The following is a 27,002-nucleotide window of genomic DNA, read 5'->3' as shown; positions in this document are numbered from 1 at the left end:
AAGACATAGGTTTGTCCAGGTTCTAGGTCACAAACCTCACAACGTCCGTTTAATCAATTCATATGTGCTAATTAACAGTGCATGCACACATACACCCACACACAACTTGTCAGGACTGGATAATTTCACACCGCAGTAAAAATCATTCTGTATTTTACACTTTTGCCACATGTTCAACCAGCAAGAAAAAAATACTTTCATTAAAAGTGCTTATTCTGAATCAATGCATTACTGTAAACACTAATTCATGCCTAATTTAACAGCCTGCATAAACATTCTGGATTTTTGGGTGCATTTATTCAGAATATTATGTATTGGCAAACAGAGAATCCACTGTTTCACTCTGCACATCATAAAAAAAGCATTAATATAGTGTCTATATAAAGGATTATAAAATTGGGCAAATACAGGCTAAACAAATGCTGCTGGCTTATTTCAATAATTTTCTCAGTTGCCAACATTCATCCATTTTTACTTTTGCAACAGAGACGTTGTCAAATGAAAAAACTCAAATTAAAGCGCCAAAATATTTCTGTCCATCTGTGCCTATGCATTAACTGATCAGCTGGCTAATACGATCATAGGGGTGATGGCACAAATCACAACATTCACATTAGATAGACAGCTATATATTAGATATATAAATAATTACAGCAAAACAAACAAAACAAAAAAAACCAGCACACAATCTTCTGGGAGTAGCAGAAACGCACCCTGGCTACAAAGTATGATGCATCATGATCTTCGTAGAGCAACCTCAGTGAGGGTTTTAGTAATGCGAGCCTCAAAGCTACACTGAGCAAAAATGAGGTTAGCTCTGCCATTTCGCCTACAGTTTTCAATAGCAGGACTTTAAGGGAGATTGGCGAAATGTCATAAGACCTGTAGACATCCTGTACATGTGCACTAGTTCTCAGACACTTCAACACACCAGTCAGGAGTAAAATGCTCAAAACATGTCCTTCTCACCAGATTTGTATAACTTTGGAAGAGTACATTTTGATGCTGCGACTAATAATTCAGATTAAAGCTGTCCGCAATGTGAAGAAAGTGGATAGTAAACATTTCATATGGATTGTTCTTTTGCACTTGTTTTCAAATGAGATGTGAACTACAATGTTTCACTAGATGTAGAAATACATTCTCTGACCCCCCCCCCAAAAAAAATTATATATATGGGGAAGCTGCAGACCAAATTAAAACGACAGGAGTATTGGTCCTTCATCTTAAAACTAAAAATACAGCTGTTCCAAATCCACATGAAGGTAATAACCTGAGGAAACCCCATTTAGAAACAGTAACCAATTCAAAACCATGTGCTAAATTACTCCAGTGTCTACGCTTTCATACGAGGGCCCACTGAAGCCTTTATTGAGAGGCTCTTAGAACAATAACTATAATAACAAATAAAAAGATTTGGTTACTTTTTTTACAAGTGTGGTCTATATGAACATGGCACAACAAAAGTTGAAATATATTAATACATCCATTTGTTATACTTAATTATTTAAATATTCATATTTAAAATCAGGGGTGGGATGTTCCCAGGATTGCATGGCACTACCAAATTCAGGGGCGGGGAGTAGAGCACTTTAAGGTCACACCTTTGACACTTTGGGTGAATGGGGCATTTAGAATAAAAAAAAAAAAAACATTTCAAAAAAGCAATATTTCAAACATCAAGAAAAAAAAAAAAAACTAATTACATTAAATCATGAGAATTATAGATTATACAATTTTCACCCAACGCTAACACCAGTTCTAAAATGTTCGGCTGATCTGTGTGCATGTGTACATACACATTACTGTAAGGCAAAGTCTGAAAATCTGACTGCGGCTCTTCAATAAACGTCTTGAGTGTCTGAGGGAAACAAAGCACAATCGTAGACAAAGAGAGAGGAATGGTGTAATAAAAAGAAAAATGGCTGACTGCATGTGAAGGCACGGAGTGCTGGAGCATCGTCGGTCAGTTCAGAATATTCTGCTCCGCTCCATGGTCCCTAAGCACCAGAGCGTCTTCATCTCCTTAGCAGAAGACAAAAACCATTCCCTGGGGTGGGGTGAGGAGCCTCATATGACTCTAGAAACCGGAGGTGACGTCTCCTTGAGCCCTTCCGCTCCTCTCCCCATTCCTACAGCTGCTGGTCCATGAAGAGACTCAAAGACGTGGCTGAAATGGGTGTGTGTGTATGTGTTCCTGTCTCTGGGACACTGAGAACAGAAAACCAAAAGCAACTGGTTCCAGTAACCATGGCTATGGAGTCATGGTCAGCCACTGCTGTGGTTCCTGCCATTGCTAAAGCAATAGGCTGGAGGCAAGGGGCAGGGGAGGGGCCAGACAACAGAAATGTTCAGTGATGGGATGGTCCATTGCTCTGGGGGGGTTGTCCAGATATCTCCAGAAAGGTGGAGCGCATAAGGGCATACGACTGGTCAGCCAACGAGGTCACATCCTCTGAGGTCATTCCCTTTGTTTCGATCTTGGGCAACACCTTGAGCTTGATTGTACCTGAACAGAGAATGATCATAATCCTTCACTTCCTCATAACCATAACCAATCAGTTTTCTGATGGTTTAGTTACAACAACTAATGCAAACAATTAAACAGATGAAAATAAAAGAGAATCTTCCTACCGGACTTGAACTGTTTCTCCTTTCGAAGGTAAAAGTTGCTGTATGAGGAGAACACAATCGGAATGATCGGAGCCTGGGAGGGGAGGAACAAAAAGAAAGGGAAAATATATATATATTTACTGCAACACAGTGTAGATAAAAGGGTAAAGCATGTGTTTTCTGGTAATATTAGCAGCCCGATAGCATTAGTGCAGTTTCCGGGACCTTCCATCAGAAAAATTCAAACTTCAAAGGGGCTTTACGAAGACACCAGTGATCCTGTGAACACCTCTCTACACCCCCTCCTCTCTGTCAGTCACTGATTAAACGCATAAGGGCTATATTAAACTGGCCTGTCCACTCAGTGATGACCATCTGCACTTGGTTGGCAACAGGCTGAACTAGTCGAAGGCCACTATCTGTTGCACATCAGTAAACACAATCGACACACTCTCGGTGCCGCAGATCAAACACACACATTGTGTGTGTGTGTGTGTGTGTGTGCGCGCGATCGCGTCCTGGTGTGACCCCGTGGTGTCTGCCAGTGTGTTAATTTATTCCACCTGTGACACTCTCTCTCAATAACCAATCACATGGCAAAGTTTTTTTTTTCAGGGCACTACAACTCCCAGGGGACACTGGCTGTGAACTAAATAGTTGGGGGTTGCTGGGAAACACCGTCCACTTTGACAATGTGACAAATGAGCTTTGCTGCAGGCATTACGAACATGCATTAATTCTGCTGCTCCCATGGGAAAAGGGGCCACAGCCTTTGGCAGATTTTGGGGAAATAACACACATTTTACACACAGACACACACACACACACACACACATATAAGTTGGATATGAGAGTAACTGAATAAGTGAATACAGTCCTCTGTGTGTCCATTATCTACAAAATGTCCTCACAGAAAATTTAACTCAATATTCACAGACAAATTCAGTGAAACTGAAGACCTTTTATGGTCTTCAAGAAACGACATCTAAGAATTTAAGAATTAAAAACAAACATGTCTGCAACTGAGAAAGGTCCATAAAAAAGTTAATTTAAATGATTTTTTTAAATAAGATAATGTGGAAAGCACATTACATTTTTAAATGGACTGATGAGGCACACACAAAATGCGCCCCCTAGTGTCTTAAAAGGAAAAAAATATTCAGCTTTGATGAGATCCAAACAGACCTGCAAAACTTTTTTTTCCATTAGCAAAAAGCATCCCAGAGGAGGAGTTTTGGGTATTCCCAACTGGGATTACACTTTGGAGCAGACCCAGGAGACGCTGGAAAAACTACACCACTCAGCTGGCCAGTGAACTCTCTAGAGTTGCTGGAAGAGGTGTCTGGGGAGAGGGAGGTCTGGGCCAATATTGCTGCCCCGCGACCCAGATAAGAGGCAGAAAAACAGAAATGTGTATAATGTGTGCAAATGCAGTGAGAACAGGGCACGTATGCCCATCTGTGCGTGCATTTGAACACACGCTCACCTGCGCCTGTACAGCCAGATGGAATGCCCCTTTCTTAAAAGGCAGCAGGTCACCCTTCTGGTTTCGCGTGCCCTCAGGAAACACCCAGAGCCCAATCTACCAACACAAAGCAGCAAAGGATTAAATCAAGACGAAGGATTAAACTGCTAATATTATTAGGTAGGTAGTAGGCTAGTGGGTAACACAGTGGCCTATGAACCAGAAGACCCAGGTTCAAATCCCACTTACTACCATTGTGTCCCTGAGCAAGACACTTAACCCTAATTTGCTCCAGGGGGACTGTCCCTTGTAACTACTGATTGTAAGTCGCTCTGGATAAGGGCGCCTGATAAATGCTGTAAAGTAACGCATTCAGGTTAACTGAAAGTGTATGGTTTGTGACTTTGTACACACACTGATGAACACATCCAAAAGTCATATCTCTACAACTAATCACAATATGTTGCTTATTTATAAAGCATCACCATATTCTGACAATAAATGGGCCTGGAGCACAGCAGTCCAAAGTAGTGAAGTGTAAAAAGAAACCCCAGATTCTCACAAAAACCACATTCTGTAAAATTAAAACGTGCAATTATGCTTTAACAGCTGTGAAGAGGTGCCGTAGTATATTGTGATAAAGTATTAATCAAGCTAATTAAAAGCCGCTTGAAACGTATAGTTTTACTATAATATTATTTAAAACAAACCACCCCAGGAAGTGCTCGCAAAAACATGGCCATATCAAAACCTGATTTATCTAGTTAAATTATGAGTCCCATTACCTTGTCTTTAAGCATGATCTTAGCAGTGTCCGACATGACGCCCTTGGCATCACTTGTCTTCTTGCGGTTGATGAAAATAATGCCACCCAGCCAGCACACAATGCCAACTGTGCCAGCGTACAACAGCTCCTTCTTGGCAATGGTGCTGCAGCGATCAGGCAGAATTTCCATGAGACCTACAGAGAGTACCAGTGGAAACACATAGGTGTAAAACAGTCGTACAGAACCTTTTTTTAAGTCTCAAACATTAATAAATCAGAAAAAATAAAAACTTACTATACTATAAAGTACAGTGCATGGAACAAAGCACTGGTAGTAAGACAACTGAACATGAGCCCATGCAATAGAAGCATTTTATTCTGTCAGTACGTTTCCTATGTCACAAATTTGCTATGGACTTTCTCTCCAGGCTTCATTCAGGCTTTCCAGTTAAAGCCATTCGGGAGAGACATGGGGCTGATCTGAGACAGCTGATCAACTATCCCTCAACAGCAACGAGCGACGGAAAAAAGAGGCACAGAAGAGCCAAGAGAGACAAAGTGCGTGCTTTCGAAACGAGTACAAAGTGGTCAGGTCAGCGCCACCTTCAGATAACAGCTCACTGTTCCCCAGATCGAGAACTGATGGACGGATGCAAAAAAACATTTAAGTTCACGCTCTCTACACTTTGCCTAGTTCTCTCAGTCACCAATATTTTCTCACTCACCCACACACATAAACACAGTAAAATATATGGGTGATAGAAAATATCAATGCCGCGACATTTTATGTGGTGGTATTGTATCGAAACAGGGACATCAAATATCGATATTTCTGTGCACAACGTTGTCCAACAGGTGATTCTGCCAGATGAGAATCAGCGAGTGACTACAGCCTCCACTCCTGTAGATGGCGCTGTACAGCTGGGTATTTTGAATTACTGCCGGGCATTTCAGCCAGAGTAAAATCGTAAAACATATCATACCGATCACAGCATCTTGTATTTCAGCTCGGTTTTTACATTTTCAGTGAACTGTAGAGTATCAGTATCACAATAGATCATGATGATTAAAATAATGATACACGAATATAGATCCTTGCCAGTACACACCACTAGTAAAATACGTTTAGGCTGACAAGACAGTCCATCTTCAAACCAGCTGAAATGTGACAAGTACACCACTCACACCCATGCTAGCCTTGTACACCCTCAAAATGAACCTAAAGATGGGCGTCGCCGTTCCTCACCCAGCACATCCAGAGAGCTCTGGTGGTTGGAGATGATGACGAAGGGTCCGTCTGTCTGCAGATGCTCCCAGCCACTGACCTCGAAGCGCAGGCCCAGCAGGTACTTCACATGACGGACCAGGAAGCGGATAATCCTACGTACACACAAACCAAAATAATGCCAAGGAGAAAAACACACAAATAAACAATCATGCAATTATTTGTAAATGCAAACCACAAACGAAACATACTTATATCTAACCATAAGTACGTAGACCGTAGTTCTAGAAAATACAACAGCACGTTCTACAGGACCGCGGGCCTTTTCTTGGAGAAAACTGGGAATGTTCTGTGTTCGGGTCATCGGTCAATGATGCATTCACACACCAATTCCCAAACCTCCAGGGACAAAGACAGACCATCTGTGTGAGACTGAGTGCACACAAAACACTCACAGAGAACTCACTAAACAAAACCACACAGATGATGTCAGATGGTTCTTACATACGTGCTCTTCCAACATTTTCAAGATCTAACCATCACCTGTCCAGCATAGGTGCTGCATACATGTAAAATCCCATGAAACGGCGTCAGCTGTTTGGCTTGTAAGACCCCCATGCACTAAACACCCAGACCACCCAAAACCCACTTTCTAACACCAAGTAATACAAAGATTCTCTTCTGACTGAATGAAGCATCTTTGCACTGCTCAACAAATACTGCTGAAGTGTTTTAAAGATTTTTGCGTGCAAGTGATTGGTTCAAGATAGGCCTTTCCATGAATGCTCTTAGTCGCCGGCTCGGTCATACCTCTGCCTGAAGGGGAAGAGCCAGCAAATCTAGAGCACATACGACAGCGATACTGATACGACAAATCCGATTTAGTATTTCCTTTAATCTCAGCATTTCTGGACATCAGCAAATTCACACACACAAAAGCTAGAAATGAGTGGAAAAGAAATGTAATCTTCCCAGTACATTACCACATAACATATTTAGATAGTTCATCCCCCTTGTGGGAATTACTGGCAACAAAGTAAAAAGTGATTGTCACATGTGATACACAGCAGCACAGCACACGGTGCACACAGTGAAATTTGTCCTCTGCGGATCGGGATTCGAACCAGCAACCTTCTGATTACGAGGCTGCTTCCTTAAACACTAGGCCACCACTGCCCCACCACTGTAATGAATCTTACAAGTGGTATATTGCATTAGGACTCAGAGATGGGTCCATGGCCTTTAGGTGGGATCAAGAAGTTATTTCACCAATCAGAAAGAAAAGAGCCATCGCTCAACCAAGAATCATATTAGTCAAGGACGGCGCTACCCGCAGCACTCCACTGGGAGGGGGTGCGCCATCTCTACTGGGTCAAAAGGCACAGCCCGTTTCAACACTTTCTAATGACAAAGTCTACACTAGTCAGCACACACAGACACACGGCCACGCGTCGTGCTTCTCTAAAGGATGGAGTAATCAGAGATAAGGGGGTTTTGTTCATATCAGTGCCCTGTGAGCACATTCAGAGAGAGAGAGAGAGAGAGAGAGAGAGAGAAAATTGAAGAATTTAATTTAGTGTTACAGCAAATTGCGATGTGTCGTGTTGAAATAGGGACTGAGAAGGGGGTGCACAACAGAGTTTGGTGTAAGTGTGTGTGAGAGATGCTGGGGGGTGGCAAGCCAAAGACACAAAAATGAGAATGTGTTAGTCATGCACTAAAAGACTGTGTGTGTGTGTGTGTGTCTTCGTCAGGCTCCCGAGCGTCTGGTACCACAGTAGGCAAACAAATCAATCCAACTTTTATACTCCTGATACCAACATATAACCTAAAACGAAACCCCCCACCCAGGGCGACTGGATCGTGTCGGATAAGGCAGCAAACACACACACACACACACACGGATGTAAATGAACCACAACGTAGAAATTGATCCGTCCTATAGATCCCCCGCCCCTGGCAGCCAAGGCAACAATGTAGGTCAGCGTCAGATCAGTGAATTCCTGGTCAAATCACCCATGAAGTGACCATGAAGTGAGGATGTTTGGTACAGGTAGGCCTCAGCGGATTTTGACCTCAGTGGGTCATGTTGCCCAGTTTTTGCAGCATGTCAGCGCGCGTCTTCCTGCTGAAGGAGGCCACCAGCGTCACGGAACTCCGCCTCCAAGGACGGCTGGACGTGGCAGCAGAGAGCGTGTGTATTTGGAACAGTCTGTGGCTTCACAGTAATAACGTGCTGGCACATGGATTTCCCTTTGGGATCAATAAAGTATCTATCCACCTTCCTGCCATGGCCACCCCCGATCTCGCTACCGGTCCCGTCTTAGTCAATATCATTTCCATAAAACGATAAAACACCATGAATAATACAAGGCAAGTTGTGATTCACCACACTTCCACGGGTTTTAAACGCCGCTGCTGATTGGTGTACAAGTAAGAATATTGTTAGTGGTGCATCTGTAATAAAATTCACTCCCGTTATCTGTCAGTTCGATGACCTTAAAGTGTCAATCAACAGGAAGGGATGATTAAACGCCAGCGAGTGGGGAGGATAATTAACGAGAGAACTTGAGTCAGCCATTTCAGCACCTTGTGCGTGTCTCTGTGTATGTGTGGGTTTTGTTTTTTTAATCGGGTCATGGGTATGATGAACTAAGGCCTGACTATTCACAATCAGGATTGTGGCCAAAGGTTGAGTGCTCGAGTCCACTGGAGATCACTCAGAACGTTCCTGCTGTGTCATGATCGCACCACGCCAGGACACCTCGACCGGGGCAGGGCTCTCTCTCTCTCTCTCTCTCTCTCCCTCCCTCGCACCATCAGCTCTTGGACCAGAGTTCTCGTTCCTGCGCTCACCCACCAACACCATCCAATCCAAACGGATTAATGTGATCTCTTCTTGGTCTCTAAAAAGATTCTCATACGTGGGACTCACGGTCAACACGTTCGCGTCCTCAATTATAAAGTCAAAGTGACCCAGACTCCAAAAAGAAAGTGATATTGATCTCTTCCAGGTAACATAACCCTTACAGACACCAACACTGACCCCCAGGGTAGCGTAATTACCGGATAATGGCTGGTCTGTTGGATCTCCTCCATCTCTCACGGTCAGGAGACGAGGAGCAGCACCACAGACTAAAGCCACTAAACAGGTGGTTTAAAATATCCATCTATTTAAGATAAAGGGAGGAGGACACTGGATCCTCCTAAAAATGGACTACTGGCCTAGATATGCAGACTCGTCCATCCCCCATGATTCAGTCACTTCAAATGTTTCATTTCTGGCAGAATTTACACAACGAGTCATTGACGGCGCTTTCCCGTCGCTGGAGCGAGGATGAATAGGTGGCTGTTCTAACCCAGCGCCTCAGCACTGGGACGCCACGCCACGCCACGCCAGTTCCACCAACCAGCCAACTTTCAAAGCTGATCTTGGCTAAAAATGAAGTTGAACAGCGAAGACATTCCACACACTTGATAAGACACTAACGTCTACCGCTGGTTCAGACTCTCGATGCCGACATGAGAACATAAGGGTGGTAGTAGCCTAGTGGGTAATACACTCGCCTATGAACCAGAAGACCCAGGTTCAAACCCCACTTACTACCATTGTGTCCCTGAGCAAGACACTTAACCCTAAGCGTCTCCAGGGGGGGGACTGTCCCTGTAACTACTGATCGTAAGGCGTCTGATACATGCCATAAATGTAGAACACTGGGTTACTTTCACAACACTCAGCTGGCCGAACATGGCAGGCGAACCACAGAAGACTTAAGTGTCCCTGAGCTCTTGCTCCCCCTGAGTGTCTCCAGTGGGACCGTCTTTGTTTAGTGAAAGTGAAGTCATTGTGAGATGGGTGCATTTAACCCATCGCCCGCAGCGGGCAGCTGTGAAAGGCCGTGCGAGGGGATGGAACTCTGCTCAGGAGCACCTTGGCCTGCCCCAGTGGGAGTGTTAGATTGTGAACATTTCACAGGACAACAATTATATGTGTGTGTTGAGTGTTCCGTTTTCTTTTTACGTGCCATACTGAGGCTGAAGACTTGCAAAAACAATCACAGCGGCTCGGTTTTTCCACATTCATGTGTTTATTGGTGCTCTTTTAACCTTAAATTGCAGATAGCACCATAAATAAATACAAAAAATAACTAAGGGGGGGGGATTTTACCCACACTGACACGAACCCACAGGCCATCCACAGGTATCCAGCAGCCCGCCTGATATTAATGCTTCAAGGCCGCCCGCCGTGGCGCGGCGTCCCGCGGAGGGTTCCAGAAGGTGCGGGTGGGTTCTGGAGGTAAAACGACCAGACGAGCGCGTCCCGGCGGCGGCGGCGGCTGCCGCTTCGCCGATACCAGTTGCATGTGGAGCCACGTGAAGCCCGTAAACACGAACAAAATCACGGCGTTGAGCGACGAAAATGAAAAAAAAAAAAAAAAAAAACTACAACGACTACGTGACGAAAGTACAGCCCGGCCCGGGCTCGGGGTAGCCGGGAGCTCTCCCCTCTCCTCCCCGAGCCCGCCACGCCGTGTCGGGGGAAACCTCGGGCCCGGGGGCCATGTCTGGATGGAGGCTAGCTAACACGGCTAACGGGCCAGCGGCGCGGAGCCCCACATCTGCCCGCCCGCCCGCGCTCGGCCATTTTCCGCTATGACAGCGGAGGCTACAGCGGGGATTTAATCCCGCTTTCATTGGGTTTTTATTTTTCTTGGCGTCGGCCACTTACCGCATGTTCTCAATGTCCCTGCCGCCGCTCTTCAGGATGCATATCGGGATCGCGATCATGGCCAGCACCATCATCCAGGCGACGTAGAAAAACTTTTTGAAATAAAACACGAAGGTGTCGCTGGTCCACAGCAGCAGCGGGAGCAGCAGAAGCAGGAACAGCCACAGCGCCTCCATCGCCACCACGGTCCCGGCGAGAGGAGATCCCGGCGGCGGCTCTGGCGGTCTGATCGCTGCCCCCCCTCCGCAACTTCCAAAGAGCAAACGCGCTCCACTTGTGCAACTCCGGTGGCGCAAGGCGGACGCCCTCCCACCCCGACGCGGGCCGCCCTGCGACGGCGATAACGAGGCGGCGGAGCGGAGACCCGGCAGCCCCGGTCCACCGAGCTCGGGCGGACGCGCGGTCTGTTTCCGGTCGCGCAGGTTCGGATTTCCTCTCGGTCACACGTGCGTCTCCCCGAACCCCGACTCCGGACCCGGGGACGGAGCGACACGCCCGCCGCGCTCCACCAGATTAAAGAAAGAAAAGAAAAAGAAGCTCGTGGTTAATTGCACGACGCGTCGTGTACTTCTCCAGCCTTTTGGCGTCCGGACCTTTCTTGCGCATGTGTTTTACGTGGCGATCACGTGGCCTCACGTTTCCTCGTCAGAATTTAGTTCGCGACGAGCGGTTTTATTCGGTCGTGATAAATCCACAGGCGCCGTGCGACGCTGGGGATGTTTGCATATCGCGGTCTGCTGAGCGCCGTGGAATCTGTCGAAATAAAGTCCGGTCAGGGGGGATTTCTCCGTTAGGGAGTCAAATTAATTTGTGGTTGTCCAAATTAAGGTAATTCAAGTCCTGGAGGGTAAAAAAACACACAAACCGAACCCAAGAACCACATGGACGGAGAACAGCGGTGAACTTGTTGGCCTTTAGATCCAACTCTGAGCTCAATGGCACCTTAAAGCATTGCTGGCATTTCAGCTGTTAGGAATGTTTAAATCCCCACGTATAACTGTGAGGGGAAATGAAATATTTAAATGCCACATTGGTAATGCGACTGGTTGGGTTGTAAAAAAATCTTGAATGATCGCAATGTAATTTTAAGAGAAAGACGTCTCATGGTTAGTCTTAAATGCTGTTGAACCCAGTTAAAAGTTGTGGAGGACAACAGCCCTTTATCCCTGGCTCTAAAGCACACCTATTTTTACCCAAGAACCTTATCATTTGAGCAAGGCCAAAGGAGTCACGAACATAAAATACAGGCCAAAAGTTTGGACACACCTTCTCATTCAATGTGTTTTCTTTATTTTCATGACCATTTACATTGGTAGATTCTCACTGAACACATGTGGAGTTATGTACTTAACAAAAAGTGGAGACCTGGTCTCCACAGTCACCGGACCTGAACCCAATCCAGATGTTTTGGGGTGAGCTGGACCGCAGAGTGAAGGCAAAGGGGCCAACAAGTGCTAAACACCTCTGAGAACTCCTTCAAGACTATTTTCAGGTGACTACTTCTTGAAGCTCTTTGAAAGAATACCAAGACTGTGCAAAGCAGTAATCAGAGCAAGAAACTAGAATATAAAACATGTTTTCATTTCACCATTTTTTGTTAATTACATAACTCCACACGTGTTCATTCATAGTTTTGATGCCTTCAGTGAGAATCTACCAATGTAAATAAATGTAAAATAAAGAAAACACATTGAATGAGAAGGTGTGTCCAAACTTTTGGCCTGTACTGTACATACAGAAACTCTGACCTCGGTACAGCAGAAAGAAACCCCGGACTGCTGATCTTCAGCCAATGGCGTGTGGGCAGGGCACAGTTAACCCTCTTAAAAAGTGAAACACAGACAGCTCCACTGATTAGAGCGGGGAATGAATAATGGGATTGAATGTGGTAATCCAGCAGGGTAATTAGACTCCTGTAGTCTCCTCACACCACCAAGGCACTGATCCATGGTCAGTCACAGGCCAGAAACCCCCAACTGCTGCTCTGACCTCAAATGCTATATCACAGACTGCAAGTGTGGGTATATGTCCGTCTGTAAACATACTATAATAACATACAGACCGAGTAAGTGTAGATGCGTGAGTTTGTGTAAAATTCATCTGGAAGTGGACTGGCATTCTGTGGAGGGCTGGCGTCTGCATTGTTCCTGCATTGTCACTCGGGCAAGTTTCAGGCACCCCATGACTTAGATATCTGGGGTTAGAAAAGGAGTAGACGGGGAAAACTGACATTGCAGCTTTATAGATAACTTATTGGCAGATAAGAACAGAAAAGCTCACATACCTTGTCAGAACGACCTGTGCTGTGTGCGTGGCCAGTAGTCTTCTGACGTTACACCATGTCAACTTTACACTTTTTTGTGTGTTTTGAGGTTTGTCTTAAATATAGCTTCTGATGAGGAAATGCAGTTCTATTATGAAAAGCACGGACTTGATAAAGCAGCATTGCAGAAAGTCAGGCTTAATCAGTTCAAAGATTACTTTTTCATTCAAAAAGTTGTATGGTGTTGAATTCCATTTAAGATCTCAGACTCTGTCCTGGTGTTAAATATGCACAGTGCAGGACTTATCTGGGTTTGTACATAAGCTATGTATTAATGGGTTAACACAGCTCTGTGAGCTGTGACCACTTTTGTTCCACATGAGCTTTTATCATAATCTCACTTCACGTGGTCCCAAAATGCTCTAAAGGACTACTATCTGCAGACAATTCTCAAATCTTTCAGAAGTTGTATTATTGATCATAACTTATAACCAGGGAGAGAAATGTCTATAATTTACGCTCTGAACATATATTTGGTGTGGCAGTACCTTTGCATATTGACACTATATTTTCATACTTTATTATTTTTAAACTGGTTTCAGCACTCTATGCATCACCATATAATACATTTTTGCACAAAATTCAAATGACCCCTTCCCAGGGTCTCTTGTCGTGTTTCTGAAAGCATTTCTCTTGAGACCATTTGTACACGTCGTCTTTCCATTATTATTAAATGGTTGCACGTCCTGAGCATCTGAACCCAATGCAAACAGACCATGCGTTTTTATTGACACTCACATAGTGCCTTATTTTAGGATCCTGCTGTCAGAAATAGTTAAAAATGTACAGCAGTCTCTAACTTTAGATATACATGGTGTAGCTTTCCTGCCACATTTTTAATTAATTATCTGTAGTAAATGTCTATAAAGTGCATAGTCTTTGTTATACCACCAACCAGGGGTGTAGGTGTTGACCGTGCTTCTGAATGACAGTTACAGCCTGTGTGCTGACGGTTGGCATTAAAATGTTATAACCTCTCTGACAATGCTCTGGATGAACTTTGAGTCTTGACACCACGTATTCATTACCTTTGACCTTTAAAATGGAACTTCAGAAATGGCCATGTTGCTCATGTGCTCATGTGTACTAGACAGTACCAGAGTTTACCGATGAGTGAGTGGTGATAGAATTTAACATGCCAGAATATCACAATGAACACAAAACATTAAACTGGTTATCCAATATCAGTTTGTGCTATTTCTACGGCTTTGTGGTCCTCCCGTATGTCATGTTTTCCGTATGTCTGGCTCCCTCTTGTGGGAATATGCATTAAACTGTTTCCATCTGCTCTACTTGGACCAGGGATGTCGCAACCCAGTCGTGAAGGAACTGAATTTGACACCCCTAACTTTGACCATGATTCTGCACGAGCAGCATTAGAATGTCTAGACAAAGTACGGGCAAATAATGAATCATGCTAACAGATGCAGAGCAAATGATCTTTTCATGGTTCACTTTCAGAGACTACATCTGAGGTACTTATGAATTCATGTCAGAGGACAAATTGTCTCGGAAACTGCCCATGACCCACAGGATGCCTGCTCAATTGCCAGCTTACTGACTGAAAAAAATATTGAAAGTCAGTAAACAAAAGTATGAACAGTTCAAGTTTGGTCCAAAACCTTCAGGCAATTGCTAGAAAGCAGCAGACAAAGAAGATTTCACATTTCAACATGACAATGAGCCCAAGCACATTGTCAAAAGAAGGGGTTCACCAGAAAAAAAGGGAATGTTTTGGGATGGCCCAGAACTGAATACAAAAAAATTAAAAATTGTGGGATAAATGTTGCCAAGTCAGGATGTGCCACGCTTGTAGACTCCTACCCAAGAATCAGAAAACATTATTAATCCCAAAGGAAATTGCTTATTCTACAACTGCACAGAGGGAAAGACAAAAAAAAGACCACAGAATGCCGTTATTAAATCAAAAGGTGCTTCAACAAAGTATTAGTAGTAGTTGAAGTAGCATATAAAACTTTATTTTTCTTTTTTATATCACTAAAATTTGGCATTTTAACAGGGGCGTGGGTGTAAGAGTGCAGGAGTGCAGGGCTCCCTTAAAGCCGCCGTGTAATTAAAACGCCTGTTTCACACCACGGTGTTCTAGCATAGGTACTTGCTCTGTGGCTTATTCTTGAACGTGATTGGATGTCCGTGGCCCTCCAGTCTTCCACAGCCCCTCGGAACCCATGGAGGGGTCATGGGTAAATAGAGCTTATTGGCTTAGAGATGATGACAAGTGGGGGACTAGGCCAGGTAACAATTTACTCACACAAAGAAAGGCGCCTGGGAAGTACTGCGTGGGGACGGTACTTCGCTCTCCCCCACCTCACCTTCAACCACATTATGTTCAGTAATTAAGATCTGTTCAGAGCAGAATCGATCGTTACAAAGCTAGTCACTCAAGAGTCCACTAGGCGGAGCTCGGGCTCTATGGACAGAATGTGTGTCTGTTAGTAAAGTTGTATGTTGAAGGCTGAGGGGCTGATTAATAATCGGTGTTGTTGCAAGACTTGTGTATTCCTATGGATTTCCTTCCATCCACACACTGTCACGCAGTCTAAGGATGTGACAGTGTGTGTCATTTTTAAGACAGCATAATGATCTTAAATAAATTTGCAAAACAGTTATATCATTCCAGTGATTCCAGTAATTGGTGAGATGAGAGAAAGTAATAATGAAGGAATCAATTAATTTCAGTGCATGCTAGCACACCAAGATAAAAAATGCTGAAGGCCAGATGCTGTAGAAGAGCAAACACTAACTATCATCTCACAGCAATATCACTTGGTATATCATGACCTTGAGTGTAATACTGTGATTAAACCATCCTTTGGATTTTAAGTTTTATTCATGGATTTATTCATATGTGACCCACCTGTTATATGAAATGTTCCCCAGACCTGGTGCCACTGCTTACACATTTTGAGGCTTTTGTAAATTTCCACCAAGAAAAAGATTTTTGTGTTTTAAAAAAAGGGAAGAGTGAGTGAGTGAATGGTCTTTACCGTCATCTAGTGGACAGAAAAGGTTTTAATTAGGAATGCCTAATGGTCTCTTCCTTTGGACAATAAAAAAGTTTTTACAGTAAAAGATGCATCAAAGGATTTATGTGTTTAATAAAAACACCCTTTTTGCCATTTTTTTAGCATAAATATGCCTGCAAGAAGCCCATGACATGCCGAATGTATAATCACCTCAAAAACCCAGACTGCTCTATGCAATCTAACTCTAGACAACTTCAGCAAGTCAGCAAATGCATATCATTAAACATTACATATTGCATGCAACTTTGAACAAACTAATTATTTGTTCTGACAAACCGATTATGAAACATAAATCAATTAAGCAGCTCATTGTGAAATATCTATGATTTGATCACATCTGGAAAAAGAATTAGAGCTTAGAGGCACCAGCAATACGGTTCAGTCTGCAATTTATTTCACCATCATTTTTGACATTTTTTTCTAAACAATATGACCTAGTTTGTCAACTAGATGTTTTTCTGTCTTTCACACAACACAGTCTTCTGTCCACAAAATGGAGGGTGCTGATTTCAGTTTGGTGATCAAAATTAATCATTGCTTTGAATTTCTGTGAACGAAATAAAGTGATGATTTCATGCTTTTGTGACAGGGGAGTGAATACATAATTTATTACATAATTTATTTTGTGGCTCACCACTTGGCACTGCATAATCATATTGCTCTACATAATCATACACCAGTCATCATTTATAATTGTACATTTATAAATGGTTTATAAATTTCATGTGAATAATGCACAGATGTCATCAGATATCACAGTAATCAAATAACCTTCTCTTTTTGCATAATCTTTATGTAATGTACAGATCAAAGGAATTGTCAGTACACTTAAACTTAAGGAATGCAAGAGAGCATGATGTTCAGAAATGAGAAATACAACTTGAGTCTTCAGATAAAGTGGGACAAAAGAAGACTGGGAGACTTGAAACATCTAATAAAGCAGACAGCTATTAATTTATGTCTATGCATTAGTTGGAAATCAGGAAAAAAAATCAGGAAAAGCAGGAATCCCTACTGAGGAATAATAAAGAAGATGGTATGGGGCAGATGGGACAGGAATTATCCATTCTCAAATATGGAAAAATTCAAATTGATTCTGAAAACATTCAGCAGGGTGCATAGTTCTGGTAATATTTCAGAGGATGAAAGAATAGATAATTAGGAAGTATGCTGAAGCCTTACAGAGAAAATGGACTGTAGCCTGAAGAGAGATGTAGAAAGCATTAGCTGTACAAGGTTAGATGAAATATTTGATATTGTTCATATGGCACGTACCTTTTTTTTTTTTTTTAATATTGCTTCTTGGTGGGGTTTTGGCTCATAATCAAAGTAATAAAAGATACATTCATTCTTAAATCAAATGATTGAACATGCCAACTTCTTTCCCACATTATACCCACTATGGTGAATGGGGGGAGGTAACAGTGACACTGAATACAGGTAGAAAAACCACAAAGGAGACAGTTTATAATGTCTGCAGCTTCTAGTGAAAAACATATGAAACTAAAACTTTAATACTGTACAGGTTATCTCTATAGGAGAAAAGTACAATGAACAGGTCGACCAGGACATAACTGGACATGTAGGATGCTTGTAAGTGGATATGTTGGATATTTCAAACAGGAGACACAAGACAAGACAAACCTGTACAAAATGTGCAGGAATGTGCAAAAAGAGCAGAGACTAAATGAGCTGAGATCTGGTGCATAAGGCTGGAAGTGTATTGTTGTTGAGTTTATCAGTGTTCTGGTGATGGCAGTGCATTGAGTGCATTGAGAGCTCTGACTGCTTGTGGGAAGAAGATCTCGCAGTGTCTGGCAGTTACAGTTCTGATGCTGCGGATGGTAGGAGGGAGAACAGGGCATGTGAGGGGTGGTGAGAGTCCTTTGTTATGTTCCGATCTCGACGGATGGGTGGAAATGGGTGGAACCCCGATGATGCACTCTGCTGTCTACACTACCCGCTGCAGGGCTTTCTGCTCAGCGACAGTGCAGTTCCCGTCCCAGACAGTGATGTAGCAGCAGAGAACACTCTCAATGGTCCCCTGGTAAAATGATGTGAGGATGGAAGGAGGGAGGTTGGCCTTCAGCTTCCTGAGGAAGTATAGATGTTGCTGGGCTTTCTTGGTGGTGGAGGTGGTGTTGAGGCCGGAGAGGTTGTCTGTCATGTGCAGACCCAGGAACTTCATGCTGCTGACGATCTCAACAGCAGATCCATCGATGCGCAGTGGGGTGGGGACAGTTGGTTTCTTCCTGAAGTTGACAACCATCTCTTTGGTCTTGGTGACATTGAGAGTCAGGTTGTTGCTCCGGCACCAATCCGGGTCTGTAGGCAGACCCATCGTTGTTGGTGATGAGCCCCACTACTGTTGTATCATCTGCAAATTTGATGATGTGGTTCGATCTGTACTATGCAGCACAGTCGTGTGTCAGCAGAGTGAACAGCACTGAGCAGCACCCCTGTGAGGAACCTGTGCTCAGTCTGAAGACTTTGGAGGTGTTATTTCCTATAAACACAGAGTGAGGCCTGTCTGTTAGGAAGTCCAAGATCCAGCTGTGGAGTGGAGAGCGTATTCCCAGCAGGTCCAACTTCATTACCAGCTTCTGAGGGAAGACAGTATTGGAATTTTGAGCTAAAGTCAATAAAAAGCATTCTGGTGTTTTTTTCGAGGTGAGAGAGGGTTGTGTGGAGTATAAACGAGTTTGCATCGTCTGTGGAGCGGTTTGGCCAGTAGGCAAACTGAAGTGGGTCCAAATTCTGTGGAAGCTGAGTCTGAGTGCTTCAGAACCAGCCTCTTAAAGCACTTTGTAATGTGAGTGCTATGGGCCAGTAGTCATTGCAGCAGGACACAGTTGACTTCTTTGGCACTGGGATGATCTTGGTGGTTTTGAGGCAGGTAGGTACCACAGCTGAACTCAGCGATGTGCTGAAGATATCTGTGAAGATGTTTGCAAGCTGGTCAGCACACTCCCGTAGCACCCGACCAGGGATGTTGTCTGGTCCTGCTGCTTTTCGTGGGTTGACTCTGCGGAGGGTCATCCTGACTCCCGTGGAAAGACAGAGGACCTGGTCAGGAAAGACAGAGGTCCTGGTCAGATGTCAGGTTGATGAGAATGACTTCACTTTCAGTCCCTTTCCTGTTTGTCTTGTCAGCACAGCTGCCGCTGCTGTGGAGCCAGGGATCAGGGCCCTGATAAAAGGGAGGAGACAGCAGAGATTAATGCTGCATGAATGTGGACAAGACTGAACCTTACCTTTCGTTTGAGTTTCTTCTTACGGTTTACGGGTACTTTTTGTTTAATCCTGTTTTGTTTTCCTTTGTGGTCCTCATGCCAGGTTTCTGTTCCTTTTGAGTTGTTTGTGATAAATCCCTTTGTTCCACAATGTCCTGCTGCTTGTCGGCAGTGGTGGCCTAGCGGTTAAGGAAGTGGCCCCATAATCAGAAGGTTGCCGGTTTGAATCCCGATCCGCCAAGGTGCTACTGAGGTGCCACTGAGCAAAGCACCGTCCCCACACACTGCTCCCCGGGCGCCTGTCATGGCTGCCCACTGCTCACTCAGGGTGATGGGTTAAATGCAGAGGGCAAATTTCACTGTGTGCACCGTGTGTTGTGCTGCTGTGTATAACAAGTGACAATCACTTCACTTTGACTTTGCTTCTGTGCATCCTTTACCATCACACCCCGAGTGACACCTGAATTTCGTCCATATATTTCTTTTTATTTATAAACCATTTGCATTCTAGAAATGCAATGCAGCCAATTACTGTTACTGTTTTTTTTGTTATCTTGGGTAAGAGATCCTAATAAATCCAAATCATGTCACTCAATCCCCACTATGCATTTCAATTAAATGAACAGGTAGAGGCAAAAAGGAAAAATAATAATAATTCACATTATCACATTATCACATCATGTACAAACGCAATGATTCGGCTTTATTCAGCTCAAGCAATCTCTTGTCAGATAAAGCATGCAGCATTTAAGGGTGGCAGCCTATTTCTCCCTGGACACCATATTTTGGTTAGTGGCAGATAGACAACAGAAGAAAAATAATTGCATTAAATAAAAATAACCAGTCACAAAGGAAACAGGAAATACGCTACAGAAACACGTCAATAACGTCATTCACGCAATAACAACATGCCCAGCCAATCAGCCTGCTCCTGAACCACGCTTCGAGCGCCAAACAATTCAAACACACCTACAATACCTGCTGGGGGGCGGGGTTTGTGCTCGCCCAGGGCTGGACCCGCCCCTTTCCGTGACGTCACCGAGCCATGTTGATGAGCAATATTTCTACCGGCACGTTTACTTTTAGTTCAAACGTGGTACAGAAATAGAAGAGCGAAAATATCGATACCATTGTGCTAGTATCGATCCAGTACTGATACCAACTTGCTACCGATAGTGTCGATGTTTAGGGTCAGCCCCAATGCACGGCAAATACACAAGTCCAGCAAACAAGACAGGCGGGACGAGGTCCTTCTCGTGTTTACGTACTGTGCAGCCTCCTTCATAGCCACACACACGTCAATTTATCCCGCGCCCAAAACCACTCAATCTCCCACAATGCCATTCACTTTTAAAGAAACACGCTACTGTTATAACGCAAATATGTCAGCCTGTTCTACAACAGCATTAATAAAGTAATGTAATTTGGGTGAATTGGTCAGTGTTTCATCCGACTGAGAAGCTCTCTGTTTGGGCCGATCGTTGAATATGTAGTGGTAAGTTCACTATGACGGTGCTGAGGCGAGGACAGACGCGTTGTGCGTCATCGCGCATGCGCATCAGAAAATGTCCGATAGTGTAAAGTTCCAGCGAGTTAGCTGAAGCTGACAGGTACTGAGGTGCTGTTGTTCGGCTTCGGGTTTGGGTTTCTCAGGCAATTTTAGTTTTCAGGGAGGTGAAGAAGAAGCATTTTTTGTCCAGGGAGGACATGCGTGAGGACTAGGGTGGTAAACAGAAACGCAAGGAACCGAATGGACTTGATTTGTTCCTATATATAAGAACCTCAAAATCCAGAGGAATGTTGAACCCTGGACTATAGTTGGAATTCGTTGAATGTTTCTGATGAGATCCATCCTGCCACACTTTACTGATCGGCGCCTTCTTCCACACTTCTTTTCCAGATATCCACAATGATGCTGACTTTGGTGTATTTTATTGTGCCTTATTGCCTCGGCCGTGCTGCTTCAGGTGAGGATGAAACTGTTCCATGAAGAAATGGGTTGATGACCGGATGAATAACAACACACATTTACAGCTGTAGGCTGTCGGAGGTGTTATAGGCGAGCAGATCAAGCGTCGACTGAGTTATTTTAAGAGGCTTTTATTTTGTTGAAAACTTTGTAAAAAGATGCATCGGTTCACTTTAGAAAACATGAGACCATACATTAAAATGCTGTTATGTGGATACGGTTTAAATTTCAAGGATGCAGCTTTGAGCTAATTCGTAATTTCACATATCACAGGAGGAGAAACATCGTTGCTGGGCAAGTTACTCAGGAAGAGTATTATCCAATAATTAATTGAGGTATTTAGGTGTGTTTATCATTATATTGCTATATTATTTATGCCCAACACCCCATTACAGTCTCACACAACTCTTTTAAAAATAATTCCAACTTTGTAGATCAGTCAAAATGTTCAATTTTCTTTGCATTTTTATAAATCCCACAGCTCTTATTCAGAGCAACATTTCAATTGTGTATGCAAAAATATCTGAGGTACAAATCACATATAATTGTCTATTCATTATTACAGGGAGTGCAGAATTATTAGGCAAATGAGTATTTTGTCAACATCATGTTGTCTTACTCCAAGCTGTATAGGCTCGAAAGCCTACTACCAATTAAGCATATTAGGTGATGTGCATCTATGTAATGAGAAGGGGTGTGGTCTAATGACACCAACACCCTATATCAGGTGTGCATAATTATTAGGCAACTTCCTTTCCTTTGGCAAAATGGGTCAAAAGAAGGACTTGACAGGCTCAGAAAAGTAAAAAATAGTGAGATATCTTGCAGAGGGATGCAGCACTCTTAAAATTGCAAAGCTTCTGAAGCGTGATCATCGAACAATCAAGCGTTTCATTCAAAATAGTCAACAGGGTCGCAAGAAGCGTGTGGAAAAACCAAGGCGCAAAATAACTGCCCATGAACTGAGAAAAGACAAGCGTGCAGCTGCCAAGATGCCACTTGCCACCAGTTTGGCCATATTTCAGAGCTGCAACATCACTGGAGTGCCAAAAAGCACAAGGTGTACAATACTCAGAGACATGGCCAAGGTAAGAAAGGCTGAAAGATGACCACCACTGAACAAGACAAACAAGCTGAAACGTCAAGACTGGGCCAAGAAATATCTCAAGACTGATTTTTCTAGGGTTTTATGGACTGATGAAATGAGAGTGAGTCTTGATGGGCCAGAGAGGGCAGAGAGCTCCAGTCCGACTCAGACGCCAACAAGGTGGAGGTGGGGTACTGGTTTGGGCTGGTATCATCAAAGATGAGCTTGTGGGGCCTTTTCGGGTTGAGGATGGAGTCAAGCTCAACTCCCAGTCCTACTGCCAGTTTCTGGAAGACACCTTCTTCAAGCAGTGGTACAGGAAGAAGTCTGCATCCTTCAAGAAAAACATGGTTTTCATGCAGGACAATGCTCCATCACACGCGTCCAAGTACTCCACAGCGTGGCTGGCAAGAAAGGGTATAAAAGAAGAAAAACTAATGACATGGCCTCCTTGTTCACCTGATCTGAACTCCATTGAGAACCTGTGGTCCATCATCAAATGTGAGATTTACCAGGTAGAGAAAACAGTACACCTCTCTGAACAGTGTCTGGGAGGCTGTGGTTGCTGCTGCACGCAATGTTGATGGTGAACAGATCAAAACACTGACAGAATCCATGGATGGCCGGTTTTTGAGTGTCCTTGCAAAGAAAGGTGGCTATATTGGTCGCTGATTTGTTTTTGTTTTGTTTTTGAATGTCAGAAATGTATATTTGTGAATGTGGAGGTGTTATATTGGTTTCACTGGTAAAAATAATTGAAATGGGTATATATTTGTTTTTTGTTAAGTTGCCTAATAATTATGCACAGTAATAGTCACCTGCACACACAGATATCCCCCTAAAATAGCTAAAAATAAAAACAAACTAAACTTTTTGGGTTCATTGAGAACATAGTTAATAAAAATAATAAAATTATTCCTCAAAAATACAACTTGCCTAATAATTCTGCACTCCCTGTATTGCTTATTAATTATTTCTTATTTTTTTACAGAAATTGCTTCAGTATGGGCTCCTGATGATCCAAATATAGCACCTTTAGGATCCAGCATCTCTCTGCCGTGTGCACTCTTTCCCCCCGTCAGTGCTGTAGCATTACGGCTGCGCTGGTATCGCCCCGGTAACTTCGACACCCCAGTTCTTGTCTACGAGAACCAGTCAGTTAAGGAGGATGCTGGAGACCCTCGGTATAGGGGCAGGGTGTCCCTTGGTGACCTGGAGAAGGGGAATATGTCGCTGAAGCTGGAAAACATTACACTAGCCGACAGAGGACCTTATGTATGCCTTGTGCAGTGGAACACGTGGAATGACACAGCCAAATTGTTTCTGTCAGCAAGAGGTGCTTATGTGAGCTGAAAGTGATGTATTCTTTACAGTGAAACACTGTTTCATGTCTAACAACCCCTGCCTGTTCTTGACTATTTTTAGTTGTGGGATCTTCTCCCATCATCTCATTCGTTGAAGGAGAAGATGGTCAAGTTGATGTATCCTGTATATCACATGGTTGGTTTCCACAACCTGAAGTCACTTGGAGAGACAAGAAAGGACAAGTAATAGATAATCACCGCAGCCCGATATACAACAGAGGTATGCAAATTTTCATGTATTTCCATTTTTAGGTGTTTTAATTTGGCCCTCACTTCTTGATTTAATTATAAATATAAAAAAACATACATCACAACATTCAGTAGTCGATTTTTTTTCAGTTTTCTCCTTCCTTGTTAAACGATTGGATTTGTTTGTGGATGTTTAAACAGATGAGGATGATCTGGTGACTGTGGGCTCTTGGCTGCTCTTCTCTCCCTCGGAGTCAGAGTGGATCTCCTGCTCTGTATCTCTCTCGGACCAGGAGTGGAGGGAGAGCAGGGTGGTGCCCCCTGTTCTCACCAGATACTCGGGTACAGGCAGTATTTCCTCAAACAGTGGTTTATAAAAAAGTAAAGGCATGTATGCCTTGTATATCTGTTCTGTATGCCGTGCAGCGGTAGTAGAGTATGCTACTTCCTTGGTGTAACATAGCAATCCCACCAACATTTTTGAGGAGACAAGAGATTATATTCCTTGTTTAAGACAAATCTTAGCATTAGACTAAGGCCTGGTTGTTACAAATGTATTGCAAATGTATTCTGTGTGTGTTTTCTTATTTCTTTTTCCTCTCTTATTCTCTTTTTTTAGGAATATGGATTTCTCTGTGTGTGATCATTCTGGTTCTCTGGCTGCTGGTGATCATTTTGCTCCTTGTTTTACACAACAAAGGTATTATTGCCATTCCCTATCCCTGTGGTACATATATATCTCACTACAAAGGCATTTTGCAAGTGTATGAATATGTCAGTTGGGATTCAAATCGGATCTTGAGGTTTGAGGCAGGAAAGGTTCTGATGAGTGTATAAGAGCATATCCAAAAAGGCAGGATCCCATAGAAGAGCTACTGTGGCACAATAGCACAGTAGAATCTTATTGAATTCTTATTGAGTCCATACTGGCATGGCAGAGTTGTTTGGGTGGAACAGTATATAATATTTCTGGAGCATTGCATGAGACATGGACAGGGCAATAGTTATTCTCATTAACAAAACTTATCACAAAATATCTTTGTCAACAAACCTTTCTGACGTGATGGAAGACGAGACGAAAATGCTAGTCGTGGTGATAACTGTAACAAAATACATAAGACCAAATATGGCGTCTAAATGTCTCTTCATTTTCATTGACGAGATGTTATCTCCCATAAATCAAGCTCTTCTCCATTGGGTCATAGAACCTGTTCATTACCATCCAAGCCTAAACTTTTACAGCCTGTTCACTGATAACACCTGATCTGAACAAGGTCATATTTAATTATCATTCGATCACTGACATATTCTCACATTATAATCATATCTTTCTCCAAATAGGGTAAAAATAATTGTATGTAATTGTCTGTGCCAGGTATCAAATCTTTTCTTCAGCAAGTCTGGACAGATAATAACAATGAATCAAATTATTAATGAAAAATGTTTATTACTGAGGCAGCAGTTACCTGTCTTCAAACCTGCCTGACTTCATTAGCCTTTACCTGCTTCTCGTGGGGATGGTCATTTTTTGATGTGTCAACAAGCTCAAGTTCATATTCTTTTTGTATTTATCTCTTAAGTATTTTAATTTGCAATTGGTTTATTTAAATAAAAGAATTTCTAAGACAAACTATTTAGCTTCTTGTAAGTAGATCTACATTAGCAGAGGAATTTACTGCAATGCAAGGGGCTCCACCTAAAATCTTGCCTAGGGCTTGTTATATTAATTTGTTATAATAAGAAGATAACCTTTTTTAATTATGAAGTGTGTTTAACTACTGAGAAAATGTTGCTTTTATCTGTTCTGCTAGCATAATATATGTAGTATAATTAGTTTTCATTGACTAAAACTAGACTAAAATATTAATGGGTAATTCTGAATAAAATAAGACTAAAATGTTTAGTCTACTGAAACTTGACTAGACTAAAATTTGTCTGGACGTGACTAAGACTAATAATAACTAAAATGACAGTTTGACGCAAAGACTAGACTAAAAATAAAATTAACATAAATAAAAAAAACAGGCCACCAAAATCAACTATACAGGGCAAAACTGGCAGCAGCAACAGTCCTGGATGTAGTTGTGGGCAATGACCTGTACAGAGTGTTAAGAGACTCTCCTTCTAGTCCTCCTTTGTTGATTCACCCCCAGCATAAAAAACAGCCTATAGTCAAATGAAGGATAGGAAGATTAATGCAAAGAGAGGCCTGGATGGGCATGGGCACAAGCTTGAAGCTTCTGAAGACAATACAAAGTATCTTTGCTAAAGTCATAAGAAGGTAGCTTGACTGCAAATAATAAAAACTTCTGTTTGTTGTCAGATGTCTGCAAGGTTTTTGCATGGAAGTGTTCTTCAACAAGTAAAAAAGGTATTTACTCCATTTGGGGGTCAGCAGTAACTGAACCTTCTGAGCTAGACAGTAAATGTGTGTGCAAATAAAGTGCAACTTCTAATTTTAATAATTAATGTGCTGGTATCACTGCAACTCACTGTAAATCGTGGAGGTTTGTGTAAGGCGCTATATAAATTCAGATTAATCATTATTTTTATTATATATACACTGCACTGCACATCAGTAGAGAATCACAGATTTGGTAAATAATTTTGCATTGCTAGGCAAAATTAAAATTAATGCTGGAATGAATTTTAGTAGTTAATGACCATTTGTCTTATCTCTACAGAGTACCACATCTTGGGCCAGCCTGCTACTCCTGATGTTTTTTCTGTATCAGGAAAAGATGTGAAATGATGTGAAAATGCAACTCACCATGCTGAAATAAAAACACACTGCAGCAACCAACTTTTTATCATGGACTTATATTAAAGCTTCACAGCTGATGCAGAAAGCAACTTTTACTTGATTTTGTTAACAAACTATTGCTGTTAGAGGAAAAAGGTTTATTATTAAAGTGTATGTGTGTATGATTGAGAACGTGTTATGGTCTACTGAATCTCCACCAACTGGCTCTTCATGAAGGTTTTGTCTTTC

General features: G+C 42.8%; 2 protein-coding genes across 2 annotated transcripts; one reads left to right on the top strand and one right to left on the bottom strand.

Annotated features, from left to right (window-relative positions):
- Positions 1-123: 123 nt before the first annotated feature.
- On the bottom strand, positions 124-10,974 carry agpat2 (1-acylglycerol-3-phosphate O-acyltransferase 2 (lysophosphatidic acid acyltransferase, beta)). The gene is made up of 6 exons (XM_028973388.1): positions 10,799-10,974; positions 6,091-6,224; positions 4,864-5,039; positions 4,100-4,195; positions 2,635-2,707; positions 124-2,509 (listed from the first exon to the last, which is right to left on the bottom strand). Exons 1-6 carry the CDS (start codon positions 10,972-10,974, stop codon positions 2,352-2,354), a joined length of 813 nt encoding a protein of 270 aa, XP_028829221.1. The 3' UTR covers positions 124-2,351.
- Positions 10,975-20,941: 9,967 nt separating this feature from the next.
- LOC114786719 (butyrophilin subfamily 1 member A1-like) lies at positions 20,942-26,940 on the top strand. Its single transcript, XM_028974081.1, has 8 exons — positions 20,942-21,011; positions 21,302-21,368; positions 23,449-23,793; positions 23,883-24,041; positions 24,212-24,352; positions 24,630-24,710; positions 26,334-26,381; positions 26,695-26,940. The coding sequence occupies exons 2-8, from the start codon at positions 21,311-21,313 to the stop codon at positions 26,760-26,762; spliced, it is 900 nt and encodes a 299-aa protein (XP_028829914.1). The 5' UTR covers positions 20,942-21,011; positions 21,302-21,310; the 3' UTR covers positions 26,763-26,940.
- Positions 26,941-27,002: the final 62 nt, after the last annotated feature.

Source organism: Denticeps clupeoides, chromosome 3 (assembly GCF_900700375.1).
Source record: "Denticeps clupeoides chromosome 3, fDenClu1.1, whole genome shotgun sequence".
In the NCBI taxonomy this organism is placed as follows: Eukaryota; Metazoa; Chordata; class Actinopteri; order Clupeiformes; family Denticipitidae; genus Denticeps; species Denticeps clupeoides.
Note: the sequence above shows the minus strand (reverse complement) of the source record. Positions and strands in the feature narration are given on the sequence as shown.